At 41.0% G+C, this 23,097-nt stretch overlaps 1 protein-coding gene across 12 annotated transcripts in view; it reads right to left on the reverse strand.

The window, feature by feature from the left end:
- Positions 1–822: 822 nt before the first annotated feature.
- The window catches only part of LOC133488609 (receptor-type tyrosine-protein phosphatase mu-like), a 183,405-nt gene continuing 161,130 nt past the window's right edge, over positions 823–23,097 (reverse strand). For all 12 annotated transcript variants that reach the window (XM_061796684.1, XM_061796688.1, XM_061796687.1 and 9 more), the window contains 11 exons: positions 20,118–20,215; positions 16,308–16,424; positions 15,007–15,161; positions 14,269–14,404; positions 10,583–10,732; positions 10,068–10,241; positions 8,856–8,987; positions 6,786–6,911; positions 3,889–4,052; positions 2,609–2,744; positions 823–1,457 (listed from right to left, as the gene is read on the reverse strand). In XM_061796684.1, coding sequence (XP_061652668.1) covers positions 1,404–1,457; positions 2,609–2,744; positions 3,889–4,052; positions 6,786–6,911; positions 8,856–8,987; positions 10,068–10,241; positions 10,583–10,732; positions 14,269–14,404; positions 15,007–15,161; positions 16,308–16,424; positions 20,118–20,215 — 1,442 coding nt within the window. In that variant the 3' untranslated portion in view covers positions 823–1,403. The remainder of the gene's footprint in view (positions 1,458–2,608; positions 2,745–3,888; positions 4,053–6,785; positions 6,912–8,855; positions 8,988–10,067; positions 10,242–10,582; positions 10,733–14,268; positions 14,405–15,006; positions 15,162–16,307; positions 16,425–20,117; positions 20,216–23,097) is intronic.

Here is a 23,097-nt window from a genome sequence, read left to right on the forward strand (position 1 = left end):
CAGCCAATCGCAGGGCACATACAAACAAACAACCATTCACACTCACATTCACACCTACAGGCAATTTAGAGTTGTCAATGAACCTACCATGCATGTTTTTGGGATGTGGGAGGAAACCGGAGAGCCCGGAGAAAACCCACGCAGGCACGGGGAGAACATGCAAACTCCACACAGGCGGGGACGGGGATTGAACCCCGGTCCTCAGAACTGTGAGGCAGACGCTCGACCGTGGAAATAATGTCAGTATAATACAACTGGAAATGATTTCATTGCAAAGATAAAATACAAATTTAAACTATTACAAAGCATAACAAAAACGTAACATTCATAATAAAATGTATAAGATGAAATACAACGCAATTCAAAAACATGAACAATATGAAAAAGAATAATGAACTGAAATGAAAAATAGAAATCGAATTAAAATGTATGGTAAAATATCTAATATGAAAAATATAAAATGACTAACTAAAAACACTACAAATCAAATGAAACAAAGTAAATATATACTATTCAAAATATTTGCTCTTTAATAGGATTAGATTCATATATCAATTTTAAAATGCCTTTGAACTGCTTATCACGTCTTTATCATCATTCATTGTGATCAATGTGGGTTTCTAGAGGCTCCCAATACTGAATCTCAGCAATTAGTGGATCAACCACAGTTTGATGTAAAATTGATTTGGATTTGTTTTAAGCGCTATTAACTCCTAATAGTGTATGGAAGGGAATTAAAGATATGTTACCCCGAAAACGTCCAACAGATGCCCCCATCGCGCCATTTTCACGCACTCACACAAAAAGAGACACGTGACACTATTCATATTGTATAACATTTATAGAATTGCTTTTCTCTTTACAAGCCGTCCTACAGAAGGACCAAAGGAAAACACACACGATATGGTCCATAAACCAAAAACTATGTAAACATATGATTGTCACTCACTGCCAGTCACAAAAAAAGTCGAGAAATAATAAATAATCTACATTAATTTGTACAATATGCACACGAAGAGAGTAACTTTGGGTCCCCCACTCAAAGAAAAGAAGCAGACGTACACGGGTCGCGATCACAGCAACATCCAGCCACTTTTTATTTTTTTTTTTAGACATTTTTTTGCCGTTTTAATGAATTCATCACCAGCGGAGCTTAAAAAAGAAAAAAAACAAGAAGAAGAAAAGCAAGCCATTTCATTATGTACACGCGGAACAACACGTTCCCATTCCATAAATGTGTGGCGCTCGTTGTCCGGTCGGGATCAAGGCAACAAGCGCAGGTCGTTGAGGGTATTGAGGAGCAGAACTGTGTGTGTGTGTGTGTTGGCACGCTACCGAACAACACACTTGGCACGTCGGACACGTCGTCAAAGTCTTTGGAGTCTCTCGCTTGGTTTTAGGAGTTAGCCGGAATTCAAGTATTCCAGAGCCACTTCGTAGCAGAACTTGTACTGCTCCTGTATCAGGGAAGGGGGTTAGGGACAACAGTACAGGATCAATCGGGTTCTTGCACCTGCAGACAACACTGGTGGACAGTTGGAAACCGAAAACAAATACTTTGAAGATTGCAGCGCCGTCTGTCTGATGAAAACCAATGGGGCTCTTCCACTGATGTAGACAACATTATGAAGTCTAAATTTGTGAACAACGTTATAACCTCCAGAACGGCAGGTCAGGTGTGATCAAAAATCTAAAGAAAAACTGTTGAAGATTGCTGCAAAATTGCAGCGGGCACAGCCCTGTGTGTCTGATATATGTCCCCCCCGAAAATCAATAGGGATCTTGCACCGAGGGAGGGAACATTATGACAACGAAGATGACAGGTCAGCTGCTTTCAAAAGCAAAAGGATGCAAAAATAGCAGCTGGAGTTTTGCCCATTCAACGCCGACACAATCTGAATTTCTCATGAAACAGTAAACGCTGTCATGCGTCGGAGTCGTGCAGAATGATGTCCTTGTGTCGTTTCTCCACTAGGGGGCGCCCTAACTCCTTTCAATCCAACGCGCATCTTTCCCGACGACAGTCGTCTCAGTTCTCGTGTGACCGTGCGCGAAACCCCGCAGGCATTTACAACAACAAAGGCGGGTTACGTTCGTGCTGCAGAATGTCCTGAGCATGATATTGCTTTTGCAGCCAAATCTTCTGCGTCACTAGCAACAAGTGGAGATGGAAAATATATCCCACGTTCTTAAATCCATCGCATAAAACAACCAGAAGGGCAACCAGGAGAAGGTTTTGGGTGAGAGTCAGCGTTTTCATGTTTCGTACTAGAAAATAAATCCTCTCTTTTGTAAAGTTAAACCAATACTAAAAGCACAAAGTATTGTAAAACATATCATCATATGTTCAGCCTGTAATCTTTGTTTTTGTACCGTAAGCCTTAAGGGACCACAAAAGAAGTTCTTTCATTCATTGCACAGTATATTTTTTTGTACATGTAAAAATAATCCCCGAAAACCCGACCATCCCTTTAAAACTCCGACCGGCGCGGCGCTACCAAATAACCGGCACCTGATCTGATCGCGTCAACTGCCCAAAATCATCAGGGCCCTTGCAATTATTGCTGTAAGGAGTTCGTATGTGTTGCGTGGGGGGCTGCGGGCTCACCAGCAGGTCCACCATGTTAGGCTTGTTGTTCCTCAGCGTCTTGACAGCGTGAAAGACGTCGACGGCGCGCTGGTGCTGCAGCATCTCGCACACGATGCTGATGGCGCAGAAGGTCCCGCTGCGCCCGCCGCCGTTCCTAACGAGGCACCAAAGCACAATTCATCGGTTCCGGGTTCCAACTGTGGCTGTAGTAAAACTTTAACAATGTCCTGTAACATTTTCAGGATTGTTGATTTTCAGGGTTAGCAAGCGTAAAAACAAGTGAGGCAAGGATTGTTGGAAAAATATACAACTAAAAGTCAATCAAATGTACATTTAATTCTCCCTTGAGGGATTAAATTAGTATTACAAATGGTAGAAGATACATTGAATTCTTTTTTAAATTAAAAAACAGTATTCATTAGCAAATTCTTCTTTTAGATTTGATCATTTTTGTATTTAAATTTGTCATTTTTGCCCATGATATATGTGTTATATATGCGTGTTTTTTGGTAAAACTGCAATAGTAGTTTTTCTTTATAATGCTCCAATTTAGTTGATTTATAATTACAATTTTATTTTATGGTATTTTAGTATTATAATTAATTTGACTCCTTTTTGCTTTATATTCGTTAGTATGTTGTGTTTTTTGGCAAAACTTGTTTATACTTTTATCTTATTAGACTATACTATAATTACTATAATTATCACTTATTTTTTTATTCATGTTTCATTTGTATTATTATTCACAATGATGATTTATTTATTTATTTGCCCATAACAGGTTTCTATATCTTATTTATTTTAATTTAGACTTTTTAAATATTTGTTTTAATTATTTGCCATTTATTTTTTGGGGCCATATTATGTATATCATATTAGCCATCTGCCCATTTTCCGTACTGCTCGTCCTCACGAGGGTCACGGGCATGCCGGAGCCTATACCGGCTGACTCTGAGCGAGAGGAGGGGTACACCCTGAACTGGTTGCCAGCCAATCGCAGGGCACATACAAACAAACAAACATTCGCACTCACAGTCACACCTACGGGCAAGTTAGAGTCTTCAAAGAATCTACCATGCATCATCGTTTAGTTTTCCTCTCATGACGACTTACAGCTGGAAACTTTGACTTTTAGGTGAAAAGGCTATTTTGTACACACACACAAAAAACCAAAGAAAAAGCAAAAACTAACAACCCATCACTTAGGTAGAGAAAGTATTGGTGCAACAAATCTGAGGGGCCACTTGATGAAGCGCTTTCCTCTCTAACCAGAGTATCTTTGTTGTTGTTCAACTTACAAACAGTGGACCACGGTGCGTCCCTCGCCGCCGTCGTACTCGTCCTGCCACTTTTCCACCTGGCGGATGAGCTTGAGGAAGGAGCGCTTCGACATGGGCGTGTCTCGGTACATTGGCCAGCCCAGGAATTGGAACTGCTGCACCATGCGGTAGCCGTCCTGGGGCTGACCGAAGGAAAACGCCACAAACGTGGAGGGTGAGAACCACATAGGTGTGCGTGTGCGTGTGCGTGTGTGTAGGGCTTCTAGACCTCTTGGGAGGCCCAGGCAAGAAGGATATCTTTGTATTCCAAACACAAATTAGCACCACTTTGGACAAACCAAACTGACAGCAGAATTGAGGTTGACATCATTTGACAACAAAAACACTTTCTCTGCCAACGGGACAAATTGCAGAATGGGTAATGACATACTTGTTCCGGGTGTACGAAAAGTCACCAGACACTTTCTTTTTCTATTTTGTTTCAGGAATAATTTGGACAAAAAGTGAGGCCATCAGCATTAGACAGCGTCGGCGTTTAAGTTTCTGCAAGCGTATTATTCCCTTGCCTAAGGCTCGTCAACTGACAATGGAGGAGAGTTGCAAAATTGCCACCCCGACTTTTTTTCTGTCCCCGACTGGATTTCAGTGCCACTTTGAGGAGCTTTATTTGTAAATGTCTCAAAACAGGATGTGTTCTTCACAAACCACACAGCGCAAAGCCTGCAACTACCACCACTCATGAACACGCACAGAACTCCCACAGCAGGCATTTGCGCAAAGCCAGGGAAAGTCCATCTGGATCGTTTGGAGAGTGATAACGCTTTACCTGTTGAGCAACATCAATTTTACTTGAAGGCTTTGTAAAACCTGAAATCGGTACAGCTTTACCATTTTCCTAAGCATCCGCTTTTGTTGATGCCGAGTTCCAGTGCGGCCTTCAGGGTAGACTTTCCCAGGCTTTGCGCAAACACCTGCGTTTTTTTTAATCAGCCTTCTACTGCGTTGTCTGTCAAGAACAGAGCCGGTTTTCGAGTAACTTGCCACGGATAGCCTAAATTGTACTACGCGTTGGTGTGGTGTGACGGCCGTTCAATACAAAGATTAAGTGCAGTCGCACTTCAGAAAAACATCTTGCCAGGTGGCCATTTTGCAGTGTTGCTCCAATGTTAATTGGTGAGCCATGGGCAAGGGAATGACATGCTTACAAAAACCGCAACGCCTATGCTGTCAAATGCTGTTGGACTCACATCTCTCCAAATGATGCATTGAAAGGAAACAGAAAAAAAGGAAATGTATTGTGACTTTTGGGATACGCTGTATATTACGTCCCAGCTCATTTAGTAGCAGATACATACAGTATTCCCACTTACCACTGTCATAATCTCTTTTTTTATGTGTGTGCCACGAGTGAGTAAGATCTCATTTTCATGTACTGTAGTATATTTCAACAAGCCTGCTACTAGGGGGGCCCCATTAGGGAGAGTTCCCAATCCTGGCGTGTCATGGCAGTGTGTGGTTCTAGTTATGTCATTGATACGGACGAGCATTGATGGATGAGCACGGTTACCACGGGAGACACGCAGTTAAGCAATCAGCAAAGATCCAGACGCTCGAAATCGCACCCAGACACGTCGATCGATATCTGCTGTCAGCGATCGCGCGTGATTTGATGGGCCCGGACGCAGCACGCATGCTCAAAACGTCTGGGGTCATCAAAACGCTCAAATAGTGCAAAGGTCAGCTTTGAAGTCACCTTTCGGCGGAGTTGATTGACATGGAGTGGGGGGAAAAAAAAAAAAAAAAAAGATTGATTTTATCATTCAAAAAAACTCCAAAAGAAAAAAAGTACTAAGATGACAAGTAATTTTGTTTTAGTAAATAAGATAGCTGAAAACATATTTCTAAAGAACAAAAAAGGAAAAATATGTATTGAATGTTTTGAAATGAAAAAAGTAGGGTTTTTTTGTTTATGAAATACATTTTTCAAAGATTTATTTTCAATTATTGAGAAAAAAAAGACAAAAAAATCCAAAGTGGAAATCAATGTTAGAAAATATTTCTGGAATATATTTCCTCCTTTAAAAAAAAAAAAAAGTAGTAAATGTCAATTTGTTACATACACCTGCACAATCAACTTAAGGATTAAATGTAGAAAAGAAAAAACATTCTAAAATGACAATGAAAAAATTTTCATTTTTTCATGTTAAAAAAAAGAAATATATATATATATATATATATATATACCTCATTCAAAAAATCATTTTTTTTTCAAAAGAAAGGTTTTTTTTTTTTTTAAATATATATTTTTGGTGAATAAAACTTTTTTCAGAGATAAAAAGGAAAACAAAATTTTAAAAGAAATTTTGTTTTTTCTAGAAAATGTATTTTTGTGACGTCCCTAAATTATTTTATTATTCATTTTTATTTTCTGAGCACTTTTTTTTTTCCATTGTATCATTTATAGTTATGAACTATTATTCATGTTTTATATTTATTTTTATATTTTATTTAGATAGTTAAGGTCTTGTATATTTTAATGATTAATGATTATTGATGGTTAATGATTTTTTATTTTTTTTAAAATGTATTTTGGCAATATATTCGAATATGTTGCGTGTTCAAGCAAAACCTGGCTTACAAAACACCTGCTGAAGAAACGGTATTTAAAGGGCCAGTTTGCTCAACCTCCTGCGACAATGTTGATTGTGCTCCCTTTGAGTTAAAAAAATAAAAATAAAGCGAGCGAACAGAAGGCCTCGGCCTCTGCACAGCTTGAACGGACAAATGGCGGTGACTGAGTGGGACGTGTGAGGTGCGCCGGCAGAATAAATTGTCGCAAGGAGAAAAACAAGTTGGGATGAAACTAACAAAAAAATAAAGGGAGAAAACTCACTAAACATTTACTGTGCGCGTACCCGTGCTGCGTTGTAGATGCGGAATATTCTGCTGATGATGTCCTCTTCCAGGTCGGCGGACACAAACTCCACCTGGATGGGACCGTGACGGTGGACGCCGTTTTCAGGCCAATACTGTGGGCACAACTACAAACAAAAGACACGATGCTTTACTACTACGTACAAACTTTACAGCCATCAAACAGAAGATAGATTTTTGTTCAATTCATGTTCAATATAATCTCATGTGTAAAAAAAATTAAGAGAGTAGTACATTTCTTTGAAAAAAAAGTAGAAGGAATATTTTAACTATGAAGAAAAAGTTTATCCAAAAAAGATGAATCTTAAAAAATACATTTGGAGAAAAGTCTTGAGTAAAAAAAAAATAAAAAATTCTGAAACAGGTAGACAGAAAAAGGGACTTTTTTTTTTTTTTTAAGAAGAAAGTTGTAATATTACTAAAAATAAAATTTCTTTTCGGGACTGTACGCAAAATTACATTTTTTTTTGTCATACTGTATACTCATTTCCCCCCGCACAATGCTATGCTATGATGAAAAAAAACCCTCAAATGAAGACATCAGCGATATTTGTATGTTTAAAACGATGCTTCCATGTCTTCTTTTTCCCCCTGCTGCTTCCCAGGAGAAGAATGAGTGCGTGTATTTTGTATGCGTGTGTATCCCACTTGTGGATCACTCACACGGGAATGCCACACTGAGTGAGGCTCGGTCACATGACGGCGAACAAACAAGAAAAAAAAAAAGAAAAAAAAAAGCCCACTTGCGAAGGGTTGAGATTGCAAACACACAACAGCACAAGTACACACTGTGTGAGTGTGTATGTGTGCATGTTGTCTGCTGATGTGTGACGAGCACAAATAGAGATGCTGATGGTGAAGACGGCACGCTCCCTCGCCGCCACCGACAGCCGCACTTCTTGCCTTCCCACCTCGGCGGTCTACAGTGAGAATTTCCAATGAAAGGCTTCCCCCCTTCCTCACCCAGGGAGGAGGAGGAAGAGGAGGAGAGCTGCCGGCTTTGATGAGCGGCTGTTATGACAGAGCCTCGGGCTGAGAAATGTGGAGAGCGATCGGAACTGCTCGCTCAGCTCACTGACAACACGCGTGCACTGCTTTTTACCCACAGTTCATTGCTACTGCACGACACACTGAGGCCTCCCCTGGGACTTCACCATATTTCTGATTGGTTGAGAACATGTCCCCAATTACATGTTTTTTTTTTTCTTTCAATGTTTTCTATGTATTTTGGTTTTTTGAGAGTTTAAGATATTTTTTCTTATATTAACTAAGTAATAACTATATAATACTGTTTCAACGCTAAATAAATTAATCATTTCTATTTATCTTTTTCATTTAAAAACTTATCAAATAAAAAAATATTTTGTTTCCTTTACTTTATATTTGTCCATACTAGCAATTCCTTGATTAAAAATTATTCAAATTTAACATTTATATAAAATTTGAAAAAAATAAAAAAAATATAAATTCTAAATTGAAATTAATATTAAAAATAAAATCTTAAGAAACATGGAAATTAAAAAAACAACACATAGTCCAAAAATAAAATTATGATTCAAACTAACTCCACATTAGGGATGAGCACGAAAACGGATTAAAAAAAAAAAAAAATAAATTAAAAATGCAGATACATTTTCATTAAATACAAATTAAATTAAAATTAAATCCTAATGGCAAAATGTAAAATAAAATAAAAACAAAGTAAGTTAATCTGTTCTAGTAGGCTTTTCCTGGCATTTTTTTGGCAGAAGCCTGGAGGTTTTGTACTAACTCTCCCTTGAGGGAGGGGCGTGTACACTTGTGCAGCCAAATTACCTCAGGATATTTTTACTTCAATTCTCGAAATTATTATTATTATTTTTTTAAATTGAGTTGTTGGAGTTGAATTAATGGTGGCAAAACGTTTGAAATGATTCATCTTGGTCTCATTTGTTGATATCACAAAAGCCTGGCATTTGAACAGGGGTGTGGAGATGACATATCTTTGTTTACTCTAGCTGCCGTCCTCCCTCTGTTACGGTTCTGACAGTGTGAAAGGCGCTTTAGCGCACCTGGGCAGGGTCGACGTCGTTGAGCATAACGATGGAGGTGCAGTGGTAGTCCAGCACCAGCCTCCAGAAGTCCTTGACTGTGTTGGGGAGGGGATGCTGCGTCACGATGAACGCCGACGGCTGCTTGTAACTCTGCCGAGACAGACAGAAACAGATATGTCAGACATTTGGAATATTTCGGACAAAGTTGTAAGCGCACAGTCGTTAGAGCGTAGTGTACGAACTCCATAATGCAGTGTTCAATCTGAGGAGACGTGATGTTTCTCCAAAGGCTGACACAGCCACCATCTGGCAGTCAAAGCTGACGCGCCAGATGGTGGGTTTGACCGAAGAGACGCAAAAGAGACAGAAACCGTGTGGAAAAAGGTCAGGCGCTCATAAAAAAAAAATTGTAAATTAAAGAAAAAAAAAAAAAAGCTACTTTAAGGACAACAGGATGAAGGCTTTAGCATGATCGCTTGATACCTACAGTATGCTAATCTGTTGCGTGGATGCGAATGTTTGACCCTTCTTTGCTAATATTCGAATGGAAGACAATTCAGATAAAACTACTGCTAACATCCATGCTAACCTTTTTTAGGGTTGCAACCGTTTACAAACTTTTCATTACGATCCTTTTCATGAAAACAGTTCTGATAAAACTTTGGCTGACACCCATGCTTATCATTTTGTGGGCCACCATTGCTTACAAGATCATCTTTGACAATTCCAATAAAACTTGCTGCTTACATCTATGCCGATGACTTTGGGGCGACCACTGTTTACAAACTCTTCTTTGCTATTCTTAAATTGAGATAGTCCTCAGAAAACCGACTAACATCCACGCTAATCTCGTTTGGCTTCGTTATCCTTTTCATGAAAGGCAGTCCCGATAAAATGTATACTAAGATCCATGCTAATTACCTTGGCGCTGCAATTGTTAATAAATACTTTTTGCTATCACATAGGAGACAGTTCTGATCCATGCTCATCATTTCAGGTATTACCTCTCTTTACAAACTACCATTGTCATTAAAACAGTTCTGATTAAATTGCTGCTAACTCCAATCCTAATCCCTTTCTGGGGACCATTGTTTCCAAAGTCTTTTCTATCTTAAATGGAAGACAATACAGCTAAAAGTGCTGCTAACATCACGCTAATCTCCGGCGGCCGCTAGTCTTTCGCCCGGAAGACGGCTTCGATAAAACCGCCGGAAAACTGTGGTCTCTTACGTCCATGAGGGCGGCGTTGATGTAGTTGGAGCTCTCGCCATCGATGGTGATGAGGAAGGGCAGGCAGCGGTCGGGCGGCAGCACGTCCATGCAGCGGTTCTTCTCATGGTTCCTGGGAAGCAGCGCGATGCTGCAGTCCTCCACCCTCAGCGTGGGTGTCACCATGTTCAGCGTCTGGACCAATGGGAAAAAAACAAAACACCAGGCTAGTTAGCCATATGCTAACAGTGTGCTGTCAGAGTGGGCGAGGTCATTTTAAGCTTCAGGGTGTCTATTTGGTGCATCCAATTTTTCAGTTTCAAGACGTGTTGGCTGAACTAAATGAGCATAGGTCCAAATACAGCAACTGCGACACAAGCCGTAAATTTCGACTTTAACGGTGAACTCCGACTTACGCGGAAAATCGTGTTACGTCGCCAGCATAGGAACGGAACTTGTTCGTAAATCGAAGGACTTTTTTAATCATATAAAATTTTTAGGGTAGTTTTTTGGGGAAAGTGACAATTTGGGCCTACCCTGAACTCCTCCTTGATGGGGCTGGAGTTAGTCTGCGGGTCGAGTCGGTTCATGTCGTAGAAGACTGAGCGGAACTGTCCGGCAGGGATGGTGGTGTCGCCGCACAGGCACGCCTCCAAGATGGCGTCGTGGATGAAGACGTACTGCTCCTGCGAGACAGTGCATCCTCATTGCGAATCCGTCAGGGAATCAGTGTCATCAAAAATAAAAAATAAAGCAGAGGACAGAGATAGGACAGTAACCTCAAAACTGGCTGCTTGCAAGAACGCTGTAAATTCAGTGGGAAAATGTCCCTTTTAAGACCTTTCCATGAACCGGCCATGTTTGTTCCCGTGCCCATCCCCAGGCTGTTTACTCTGACTAATGTTTGTCTTTGGGTGCATGTTTAAAGGTCACATGACATATTTTGCTGTGCTTTGCTATCACTGCAGGAACTACAGTACCTCCAATACTTTGACCTTTTTGGGCCCCCCCCTGACCCAAATTCACACTGACAACCACCGGGCATTGCCAGTTTACAATTCCAGCGTCTTTAATAATGTTCTGATCAAAACCACGCATCCCCTATGATATAAGGACAGAGTTGGCACACCCCTTGTCACCCTCAAAGAAAAAACTTTAAAAAGCAAAGCCTGTTTGAAAATAACAAAAAACATGCGATAAAAAAAAAAAAAAAAAAAAATCCCAAAATTGGGTACAGTGGACCCGTGTTCAGGATTTGTCCCTATCCCCTGTAAATAATTGACGCTCTTTATAAATGCCATAATTTTTTTAATTATCTTTTTAAATCGATGCAAATGACCAGGGGATCTGGTAAAAAGAAACAAAAGACGACTAAGAAGGATTTTCTGCAAATAACGGGGATAGGTCCCCAAAAAAGAATCCACAACAAAACTAGAGATGAGTGAGTACCAAAACCAGGTATCGGTATTGGGCCGATACAGGCCTTATTTCAAGGTATCGGGTACTTGTGAAAGCTGCAGATACCCCCCACCGATAGCTAAAGTTGGCGCTACACTGTGGCGGTTTGACACACTGGCGAATAATCACGTGCATCAAAAAGAAAGTTCACAATTATCTGTCATTGTGTTAACTGAAATTTTATGTCTAAAAAGTACCACTGGTATTGGTACTCAATATCGTATCATTGAGTACTCATGAGTGAATACTTGTATTGGTATCGGTCTGAAAATTGTAGTATTCAACATGCCCCCCCGAAAAATACTAGCGCATTATTATCTTTGTAAAAGCCTATTTCTGATGCAGCTTGAGTTTGTAGGTGTACGTAATGAAGTGGCCAGTGACTCTACAACGCAAACTACGTAGAATGAAGCAGGAAATGGCAAAATGTACCCCCCTCCACCTCCTCATTCCATCAATCAGTCAAGCAGCTGTAACGGTGACAGCGCTCGGGGCTTGATGGAAATCTGTTCTGAAGTGACATTTTCAGCTGACACCCGCTTGTCGTCTCCCGGTAAAATCCGCACGCACGCACAAGGTCGGAGAGATGAGGGCGATTCGCAAGAAAACACGTGTCGCCGTTTAGCTAGGCATCACCGGGAATGCGACCTTCTGACCGCGGCTCGGTTTCCGCCGTTGCGCTTGAGCCGTGGCACGGAGCTACAAACCAGCCAATCGCGGTGGAGCAGGTCGACGAGCCACAAACACCTGCAAGGCCGGGAAAAACAAACAAACAAACAAACAAATAAAAAACGCTCTTTGGGTATACTTTGAAGGTCACTGAACTTAGAACTGGAGGAGAAGTGAGTCAGGATGAGCGGCGCTCGGGCAGCAGCATTGTTGAAGCGCTTGTCAAGCCCAGCAACACTCTCCAATTAAAATTTTATAATTTTTACATTTTATATTCCTTTATTGTTTTATGCCTGTTATTTGTATATTTTCTATGTTACAGAATCAGAAAAATACAGCAGAGCCAGGAAAAAAATAAATACTAATTTAATAATAAATTAAGATTAAATACAAATTTTAGACTTTTCATTTAGCGCTTCATACATTAGAAAACCTTTATAAATTATCATTTAACACTTTTTATTTTGTGGTTTTCTACATTAAAAATATATAAACCACTTATAAATGAGTGTATAATAATTAAAATGTAAATATGATTAGTTGAATACGTTAAAATGTTATTTTTTAAATAATGTTAATATTTTCTGTTATAAATTTAAAAATTTCATATGTTTTATTTTATGCTTTTTAGTGGTAATTATTTTCTACTATTATTTTTTTCATACTTATTTTGTGATTTTCAGAATGACAAAAATCAGAAAAATATCGCTGAACCAGGAAGAAACAAATAAAAATATATAATTACAGTAGTTCATTTTTTATCTGTTTAAATAATGTTATGTATTACGTATTTTTGTTTCATAATTTGTATTTTGTGATTTTCCATAAAAGAAAAAAGTAAAAATGCCACAGAGCCAGAAAAACTAAATTAAATATCTAATATTTACATTCGTATTTATAATTATCAACAACAATCAAAATTAATGAAGTGAAATATTTTTCAAAACCAAATTTAAAAAAAATAATATTTAGCTACACCTCGGACCAGCCAATCACAGAGGAGCAGGCTGTCAAGGAAGAAACGACTGCAGGGGGTTGGGGGACGAACTAGGTTTGGGACACTTTGAAGGTCACCGAACTTGAGGAAAAGTGAGACAAGGCTTGCAGCGCAGCTCAAACGTTCGCCCATTAAGACCAACGATGCTTGCCGATTCCAAAGGGAATTACGAGCAAACGATGCGTTCAAGTGGCGCCAGATGGCTGGTGTTCAGGAAAGTCCTTTACTCGCTTATAAGCCTCTAAAGCTCTTTTATGACGGCGGGCGTACATGCCAGGCGAGCGTGCGCCGCAATAAACGCCTTTTGTGAGGAACGCTCAGGTGACAGTGACACAAATATTTCCTGATTGTGTCTGAATACACTAATATTTGTGCATTTTGAGAAGCGGTACATGGAACGGTTTGTAGAAAAAGCTGTTATATTTTACATTTAATATAGAGCAGTGATTACTGGGTTCCTTCCGTCCTTTCTCTGCCATGTGGGACAGTCTCTGCCTCAAGTTGCCAAGGAAAACATGTTGTGTGCATGACTGGACATCTATTTATTTTTTAATCGTGCCCCATGAATTCTGCCTAGCAACAAGTGACTGTGTGCAAACATGTGACATGAAGCAGTGTTGGAAAAAAAAAAATAGAAATTAAATGGGCAAAGCTGACAGGAATACATTACTATATGGTGCCCCGTGAATTCTCCCTAACAACAAATTACCGCGCAAATGTGTAACATTTACATTTCATGCAGCCTCCCCCTGTCCGTTTTCCTGCAATATGGGGCAGCTGAGCCCTCTGCCCCAAGATGTCAAAAAAACGTGTCATGGCCATCACTGGTGTGAGACATTTTTCTTTAAATAGCAAAATTGTGCCCGGTCATTTCTGACCACTCAAACGTGTGAGCTATTATGTTTAATATTTAATACAGAGCGATTACACATATGAATAAGCATGCTTGTATTTTGTTAAGCAGTTTTCATAATGTGTGTCAGTCTGACTTTGACTTGGTTCCTGCTGGTCTCCTGTCCTTTCTCTGCTTTGTTGGGCGGCATATACAAAAACACCTGATGCCCAGCGGCGCTCCCCTTGGTCCCGGACGCGACCTACCTCGGTCTGGACCATGTTGACGCGGCGCGATCGAAGCTCCCGGACACAGTTGTAGATGTCCACCACGCCTTCGCGCTCCGCCATGTCCAGCATGATGTCAATGACGATGAAGCAGCCCGTCCGGCCGGCGCCGGCGCTGCGGAGAAGGGAAGGCATGGCGGAGGTTTGAACAAGAGAGAACACTTTCAAACGGAACGGCTGATTTGATATTTTGTCACAAAACGAGAAGAATAGGAGTACATATAGTATAGTGTGTGTGTGTATATATATATATATATATATATATATACACATACATACATACATACATACACACACACAGTATATGTAGTACTTACCTGAACTAGATGCCAGCCAATCGCAGGGCATATATAAACAAACAACCATTCACACTCACACCAATGGGAAATTTAGAGTCTTCAATTAACCTACCATGCATGTTTTTGGGATGTGGGTGAAAACCGTAGTACCTGGAGAAAACCAAAGTACCCGGACAAAACCCACACAGGCACGGGGAGAACATGCAAACTCAACACAGGACAGGCCGGATTTGAACCCAGGTCCTCAGAACTGTGAGGCGCATATTATGTGTGTGTGTGGCCTCCACTTACAATAGCAGAAAGTTGCTTCTCTCAAAACGAGATGAGATGGAACACTCATTAACGGACTCATTAACTGTACGTCTTAGTATTTACTGTTTAAAAAAACTTATTCAAGTATTAAGTTGTGAGCATGTACCTGCAGTGCACCACCATGGGCCCGGCGTTGCTTAAGGTCTTGGACTTGACGCGGCGGATGAAGCCCAGCAGCCCCGTGGAGTGGTAGGGCACGCCGTGATCCGGCCAGCCCGTGAAATGGAACTGACGGATCTCTCTGATCTCGTGAGCGCATCGCTGAGGAATGACGATGGACACGCGGTCGCCGTGGGAACACGCACACACACAAGCATTCCAAAAAATTGTTTAGCTTGTGGTCATGACAAATTTTAAGTGACAGTTTCATTCATTTTCGGTTTTTACACTGTGGATTGTCGGAGACAACATTCGTTCATTGCTGTCATGCGAGGTGTATCATGAATAACTGGCGAGAAGAGCTATCGCATTGATCATATGACACATACACTGCGCACCGTGTTTTTTTCACTCTATGGATTACTTATCACAGTTCTGTTTATTTCTATTATGCACGCTGATGGTTATCATTAATAACTGGTCAGGGGAGCACTCACATTGCTATGACTGCATGTGCTCGTGCAAGATCAAGTGTATCGCTGACAATTCTTTTGACTGCGGATTGTTTCTTATTTTTCTGTTTATTTCTTTTGCTCAAGGTGGCGGCTATCATGAATAACTGGCCAGAGGAGAGATCGCTTTAATCATATGATACATACTGTAATTTCTCTTGGAAAATATGCTCACGAGTATAACACGCGCTCGCAAAATGGAACCCAAAAATCTGGAAAGTTAATAGTTGGTGTATAGTCCACCGGCCATTGTTGTGTTGCAAGTCTGGAGATGCTAGCAGCTGCAGCGCTAGCTAGCTTCCGTAGCGCAGCGGAGTAGCGATTCAAAAAGAAGTGAGTTCCGAGTGAAACATCTGAAAAGGTAGCCAAGTGGGGACAGCGTTACGGCGGAAGGTAAGCGGTAATCTACCAGATATATAGGAAAAAAACTAGATAAGTGGCGTTGCAATGACGTAACACTGCGCCCTTGACTTGGAAGTACATCCGGACAGATACGATAACGGCATGGCCGCGCCCATAACGACAACATGATTCTCAGTGAGCAGCAAAAATGTACTTTGTTTATATACACGTTTGTAACATTATACATCATATAGGAATGATAGTAGCTTACACCTTTTTCACCATAGGTTCTGGTATATGTTGATACAATGTGATCCCCCCCGCCCCCATTTTCCTTATACCTATGTATAGTATGCTTTATCAACTGAGGATTTTTTAAGAAAAAAAATGTGTATTATACACAAGAAATTACGGTAAATTGCGTGCGACCAAATGTGCTGAGGCAGAGCCATACCTTCTCCACGGCGAAGGTCCGGATGACGTACTCGGAGAGGAGTTCGGTTTCGATGAGCGTCACCTTGATGTCTCTGTAGATCTCCGTGTCGTCTGGCCAGTATTTACAACACTTAACCTAAAAAAAAAAAAATAAAAAAAAAGAGAACGACGCGATAAATCACATCTGATGAGCGCAGTAAAGCCGCGTTGCGCAAGTTGTAAAGATAAATGGCACGACACACCGCTGCCTGATGTCTCAGCTCTTCGGGCACGTCAGAATGAGCCGGGCGGCGCCTTATAAAAACTTATCAACGGAGGGGGGCCTCCATTTGCACGTTATTGCTTTTCATCCATCGGCGCTTCGGCCAAGGGAAAATTAGGTAAATGGTACAGAACTCGGGCGGCCGGGGAGAGAGAGAACATGAAAAAAAAATGGATGAGGGAAAGGGAGGTGGCAGTCCAATAATGATGTGAAATAATAAACCCTGGGCTGTTAAGAACAGATTTCCCTACAGGAATCTAAGACACTCCCGTGGAAATATTACTGGTATTAGCCATAATAAGAGTGCAGAATTACCCGCCCTCCTCCTCCTTTTCTTCAATTAAACTGTTGCTAGTGAGGGAGATGGAGGGATGACGAAGAAGCGCATTCACTGGTCCTCTGAGGGGCCCGTGAACGGGTTAGCAGTGAAATGAGAATTTGAGAACACGCGTGTGCACGCACACACGCACGTTGCGTAATCCCCAGACGACATCCACTTTCAGCCATTCGGAGGCCATTACAATATCAGATGTCGGAATGACCCGCTGCACTCGGCCACAATTGGCCTCAGTAAGGGGTTCGTCTTTTGCCCGGACTGGATTATATCGAGTCGTCTTGTTTGTTTTTATTGTGAAATGTGGCGGGTTATAGTGACTAACTGACAAGGACCAACCGCGTAACGCTAATTTTGTGTGTGTGTGTGTGCATTGACATTTCCGTGTGGCTGACTGAGCATGTAGTGGATTTATTGATTGGCTTATTTCTAATCGTCAAATTTATTTCTATTGTGCAAGGTGGCAGTTATCATCAATCACTAAAAAAGGACTTAATAAAGTAATTGTGTGCTCGTTTGCCTTGACATTTACATTGAGAGTGCAAATGTAACTGAATTATTTACAGTTTATTCCCAGTCGGTTGGTTGATTTCTATTGTGCAAGTTGATGGTTATTATTACTACCAAGAGGCGCGATTGCTTAATCATGACATTTACACACGTGACCGAGTCTGTTGTGGATTATTTTTTACTCTGTGGATCATTTCTAGTCATTTTATTTATTTCTATTGTGCAAGGTGGCAGCTATAATGAATAAAGGACAAGGACCGATTGCGTGTGTGTGTTGATGTTTCAGTTTGAGCATACAGACATGTACGCATTTACAGACTAACTGGTTATTTCCAAATTGTGCGTCATTTATTTATTTTTTGCTGTTACGACATTTATGTTGGGAGTGCTCATGTAACTGGATTATTTCTAGTCGTTTTTTACAACCCCAATTCCAATGCAGCTGTGACGTTGTGTTAAACATAAATAAAAAAAGAATCCAATGATTTGCAAATCATGTTCAACCTATATTTAATTGAATACACTACAAAGACAAGATATTTAATGTTCAAACTGATCAACTTTATTGTTTTTAGCAAATAATCATTAACTTAGAATTTTATGGCTGCAACAAGTTCCAAAAAAGCTGGGACAGGTGGCAAAAAAGACTGAGAAAGTTGAGGAATGCTCATCAAACACCTGTTTGGAACATCCCACAGGTGAACAGGCTAATTAGGAACAGGTGGGTGCCATGATTGGGTATAAAAGGAGCTTCCCTGAATTGCTCAGTCATTCACAATCAAAGATGGGGCGAGGTTCACCTCTTTGTGAACAAGTGCGTGAGAAAGCAGTTCGAACAGTTTAAGGACAATGTTCCTCAATGTACAATTGCAAGGAATTTAGGGATTTCATCATCTACGGTCCATAATATCATCAAAAGTTTCAGAGAATCTGGAGAAATCATTGCATGTAAGCGGCAAGACCGAAAACCAACATTGAATGCCCGTGACCTTCGATCCCTCAGGCGGCACTGCATCAAAAACCGACATCAATGTGGAAAGGATATATCCACATGGGCTCAGGAACACTTCAGAATACCAATGTCAATAAATGCAGTTGGGCGCTACATCCGTAAATGCAACTTAAAACTCTACTATGCAAAGCAAAAGCCATTTATCAACAACACCCAGAAACGCTGGCGGCTTCTCTGGGCCAAGCTCATCTAAGATGGACTGATGCAAAAGTGGAAACGTGTTCTGTGGTCCGACGAGTCCACATTTCAAATTGATTTTGGAAATTGTGGACATCGTGTCCTCCGGGCCAAAGAGGAAAATAACCATCCAGACTGACGCAAAGTTCAAAAGCCAGCATCTGTGATGGTATGGGGCTGTGTTAGTGCCAATGGCATGGGTAACTTACACATCTGTGAAGGCACCATTAATGCTGAAAGGTACATACAGGTTTTGGAGAAACATATGCTGCCATCCAAGCAATGTCTTTATCATGGACGCCCCTGCTTATCTCAGCAAGACAATGCCAAATCACATTCTGCACGTGTTACAACAGCGTGGCTTCGTAGAAAAAGAGTGCGGGTACTTGACTGGCCTGTCTGCAGTCCAGACGTGTCTCCCATTGATGAAGTGTAAAATACGATAACGGAGACCCTGGACTGTTGAACAGCTGAAGCTGTACATCAAGCAAGAATTCCATCTACAAAGCTTCAACAATTAGTGTCCTCAGTTCCCAAACGTTTATTGAATGTTGTTAAAAGAAAAGGTGATGTAACACAGTGGTAAACATGACCCTGTCCCAGCTTTTTTGGAACATGTTGCAGCCATAAAATTCTAGGTTAATGATTATTTGCGAAAAACAATCAAGTTGATCAGTTTGAACATTACATATCTTGTCTCTGTAGTGTATTCAATTAAATATAGGTTAAACATGATTTGCAAATCATTGTATTCTGTTTTTATTTATGTTTAACACAACGTCCCAACTTCATTGGCATTGGGGTTGTATTTCTATTGTGCAAGGTGGTACTAGCTAAGGTGTGAGAATCAGAGCCAATTTGCTCGCTTCTTCCAAATAAAAATTGGAGTGTGTCATACATCAAAGTACACCAGGTGCCATTTCCTTGTGCTGTAGTGTGTGTGTGCGGCAGGATTTCCCAAAATTCATCAGGCCAGCGCACCGAGCAGATGGCCCGCTGCGCTACGCTCCAGCGACTTTACGAGTTAGCTCGACTGTGCAGCCACAGCCGCCATTGGCCAGGGATCATATAGCAGACGCTTGTGGGACCCCCACGGGGGTCTAGAGGACGCCGCCCGCCGCCGCTAAGCAGGTGTGCAGAAGGTGAGGGGCGGGGCTCAGCGGGTGCGGAAGCGGCCTAATGAGGTACCAGGAGAGTAGCTGGGGGGGGGGGCGGGGGGTGGGGCCGTGCGATAGGCGCTGTGAATCATTGAGCAGCTCTGCTATGCTGCAAAATCAGCAGAATGTGAAAAGGTGCACTTGTTTCAGCACCTTTCAGCCACCGGGGCGCTTTAATTAACAGCTTTGTGCCGCTCTTGAACGCTGCTCGGTGATTCAAGTGCAACACATTAGGGCTACAGGAGATAACTTGTATTGTACTGTTTAAAAATCATCAACTGTTGTCCTCACTCAAAAAGAACCCTCTCGGCAACCACGCGAGGAGCCCAGGAGGGGTCACATGACTGGGGCTGGAAGTCTAGCAGGCCGCTACTCACCCGGCCTACTTCGACTAAGTTGGTCACCATGACGATGGCCGCCGTGTTCTCCTGCCACACCATCCGCCAAAAGTCCAACACCGTCTCCTGCATGGGGCCTGCAGACGGAGAAGAAATTGAAGGAAACTGAAGGAAAACAATAACTGCTGCAATTTGATTATTTTGTCCACCAGATTTACGACACACAGGACAGTGTTTCATGTTGTAAATTGTCGATTAATAAGTTATTCACTCCAAATTATTCGGGTTAATTAGAATGATGATTATTAGTTTAATCAAACATGAGTGTTTGAAATTATTACAAATTAATTAGCGCATGCAAATCAAGTCGACACAGAAGTCTCCAACCAACAGCAATTATCTGGAGAAATTAGTAAAATTAGGTCGACCCGCAATAGCAAAGTTCATTATTAAAATTAACTCATTGTCTTACTTGTTGGTTAGATGCATTATAATTACATGCAATAAGAACCAGGTCAAAAACAAGCACAGGCAAAATGTGAGACAATATATAATTGCACACCATATTCAACATCAATGGCAACATTTTAGTAGTCAGCCACAAAAAGTGATAAACGTGATATGTTGCTGCATGCTTTGAATGGGTAAGAAGTGGCACTATATGCTTGATGAATTTAAAATATAGAAAGACATTTTTTTTCCATCCCCCATTTATCCCAACATAAAATGAACGAGCTTGCTTTGTGTCAAGAATTTCATTTGAAGTACTTGATTTTTTTTGTCCACCAGATGGTGCTCCCTTCCCCCATTCGAAGCATGTAGCAAATATTTCACACTTCAGTTTTCTGCAAGGCTGCCTAGCTACTGAAATGATGAAGGCGATATTGTTCTTACGCACATTGACTTTTCAGTTCTTGATCGCATTTGATCTGTTTTTCATGGCATTTAAACCTCTGTTTTGTTGCACTTGTTTGAAACGCTCCAATCTGCTCGTCTGATTGGTTTGTGACTCCTGCCAAGCTTGTTCTTTGCAAAACAACATTTAACGCTTTTATTTTAAAAACACAAACAAGAGATGACCTTGTGTTTTGTTCTCAAGAAAAAAAAGAAAAAAAGAAAAAAAGAAAAAAAAATTGACAAAAGTAAAACAAATACCCTGTGCTTGTCTTTTCGCATTTAAAAACAAAACAAAAAACAACAAAAGAACAACTTCGGAGTATCTGCATCATCCCACCCAACCACCTCCCACACTTCTCGATCCCGTGGGAAGGAAGAGGAAGGAGAAGTTTAGGCGAAAGAGAAGTGGGACAGCTGGTGTGTAGGTAGCACTTGGCATTATTATGATAAAAAACAAAACAACCCCCCCCCCCCCCCCCCCCAAAAAAAAAAAAAAAAAAAAAACCCTCATCATTCACTGGTGGTCTGGTGCCAAGCTGCATCCAGGACGACTTTATTGTTCCATATGCGTATGAGGACCGGAAGAGGAAGGCTCTTTAACACCACCAACTCTACTGAGAATCTATTTGAATATTACGAGACAAATAAAATGACTAATACAGTAATCCATCGTTTATCACGAGGGGTTAGGTTCCGGAACATCCCCGCAATAGGTGAAATCTGCTAAGTAGTGACCACATACGCTTTGAATTATTTATACACATCATATTTTAAAGCTTTATGAATCTCCCCAGACTCATTAATCTTCCCCACACTCCTATTAACCTCTACCATACTCTTATAAACACTTTCTAGACTCTTAAACATCTTTTAAACGCTTAAATATACAGTAATGCACAGTAGTGCTGTACACTATGTACATTTTCAATGCTAAAATGCAAAGATTTTGAGTTTTCTTTCTTGTGTGTGGCCTTGGCATTGCGGTGATATCTGATGACTTTCTTCATTTTTGGTGAATTATTGTTCAGATTCAGTGACAAAGTCAGGCACACGCTTACGTGAGCACATTAGCACCGCTAATGAGACACGTGTGCCTATTTTGCTCCTTCTCAGTGGGAAAACCTTGCCGAGGGGCCGCTCGCTCACACTCTCCGAGATCGAAGAGGAAGAAATGGAAGCGTTTGAGCGCTCACTCGCTCGGGGAGCGGCAAGGTGAGAGCGGTGTTTTTTTTTTTTGTCTTTGTCTGCAAAGTTTGCAGACGAGTTCCTTTCAACTGCGAGGGCGGGTGGTTGCGTTGTAGGGGTTGGCGCAGCGTTTCTTCGTCAGAGGCAAGGAAATGCGACGGTGACGGATATTCCGGTGGCCGTGTAGCCTCGTCACGGATCGACGGGAGTCAACGCCGCGTGGCGCTTGCCTGGCGGCCGCTAACAAAATTTATTTATTTGACTCCGAATAATGTACTTTTGCTCATCTATCTTAGATGGCAGGAGATACAATTAACCTGTGCATCCACCTATTGCCATTCATACAAAAGTAGCTTTGTGTTCAGCTAAACAGGACCACATTTCAGTACATTTAGTAAGTACATTTGTGAGAAGTTTTGTACACTGTATACACCTTTTGTGACATTTTTGTTTGCCGGTGTACTGTGAGATTTGGAAATGAATGAATGATTTAAATGAATTTTTTTTTTACCTTGGCTAAATAAAGGTTGGGAAACACTGGTTTTGGATACCTGCTTCCGACCGGGGCTCCAATCCAGTCGGACTTCGTAGAAAGTACGAGCCCAAAATGGCCGACTTCCTGTTCCATTATGGGATGGGCCCATGAGGCTTTTTCGTGCGCCCTATTATAATCGATATGTCCAGCAAGTTTTGTCAACTGGGGAAACTGATGTCCAGGAGGAGCTAGTGATTGCGCTTTTATATTATTACGAACAATTTGTACATCAACACTGCACTTAAATATAGGAAAATAAGACAAATTTACTTAAAATATATTTTTAAATGAAAAGAAAAACATAGATTACAAGTTAAATACAAATGTTATCTAAATAAATGTAAAAAAAACTAATATTAAATGCAAACGCACTAAAAAGTTAAATACATCTGAACTGATTCT

The sequence above is a fragment of the Phyllopteryx taeniolatus genome, chromosome 14 (genome assembly GCF_024500385.1).
Source record: "Phyllopteryx taeniolatus isolate TA_2022b chromosome 14, UOR_Ptae_1.2, whole genome shotgun sequence".
NCBI lineage: Eukaryota > Metazoa > Chordata > Actinopteri > Syngnathiformes > Syngnathidae > Phyllopteryx > Phyllopteryx taeniolatus.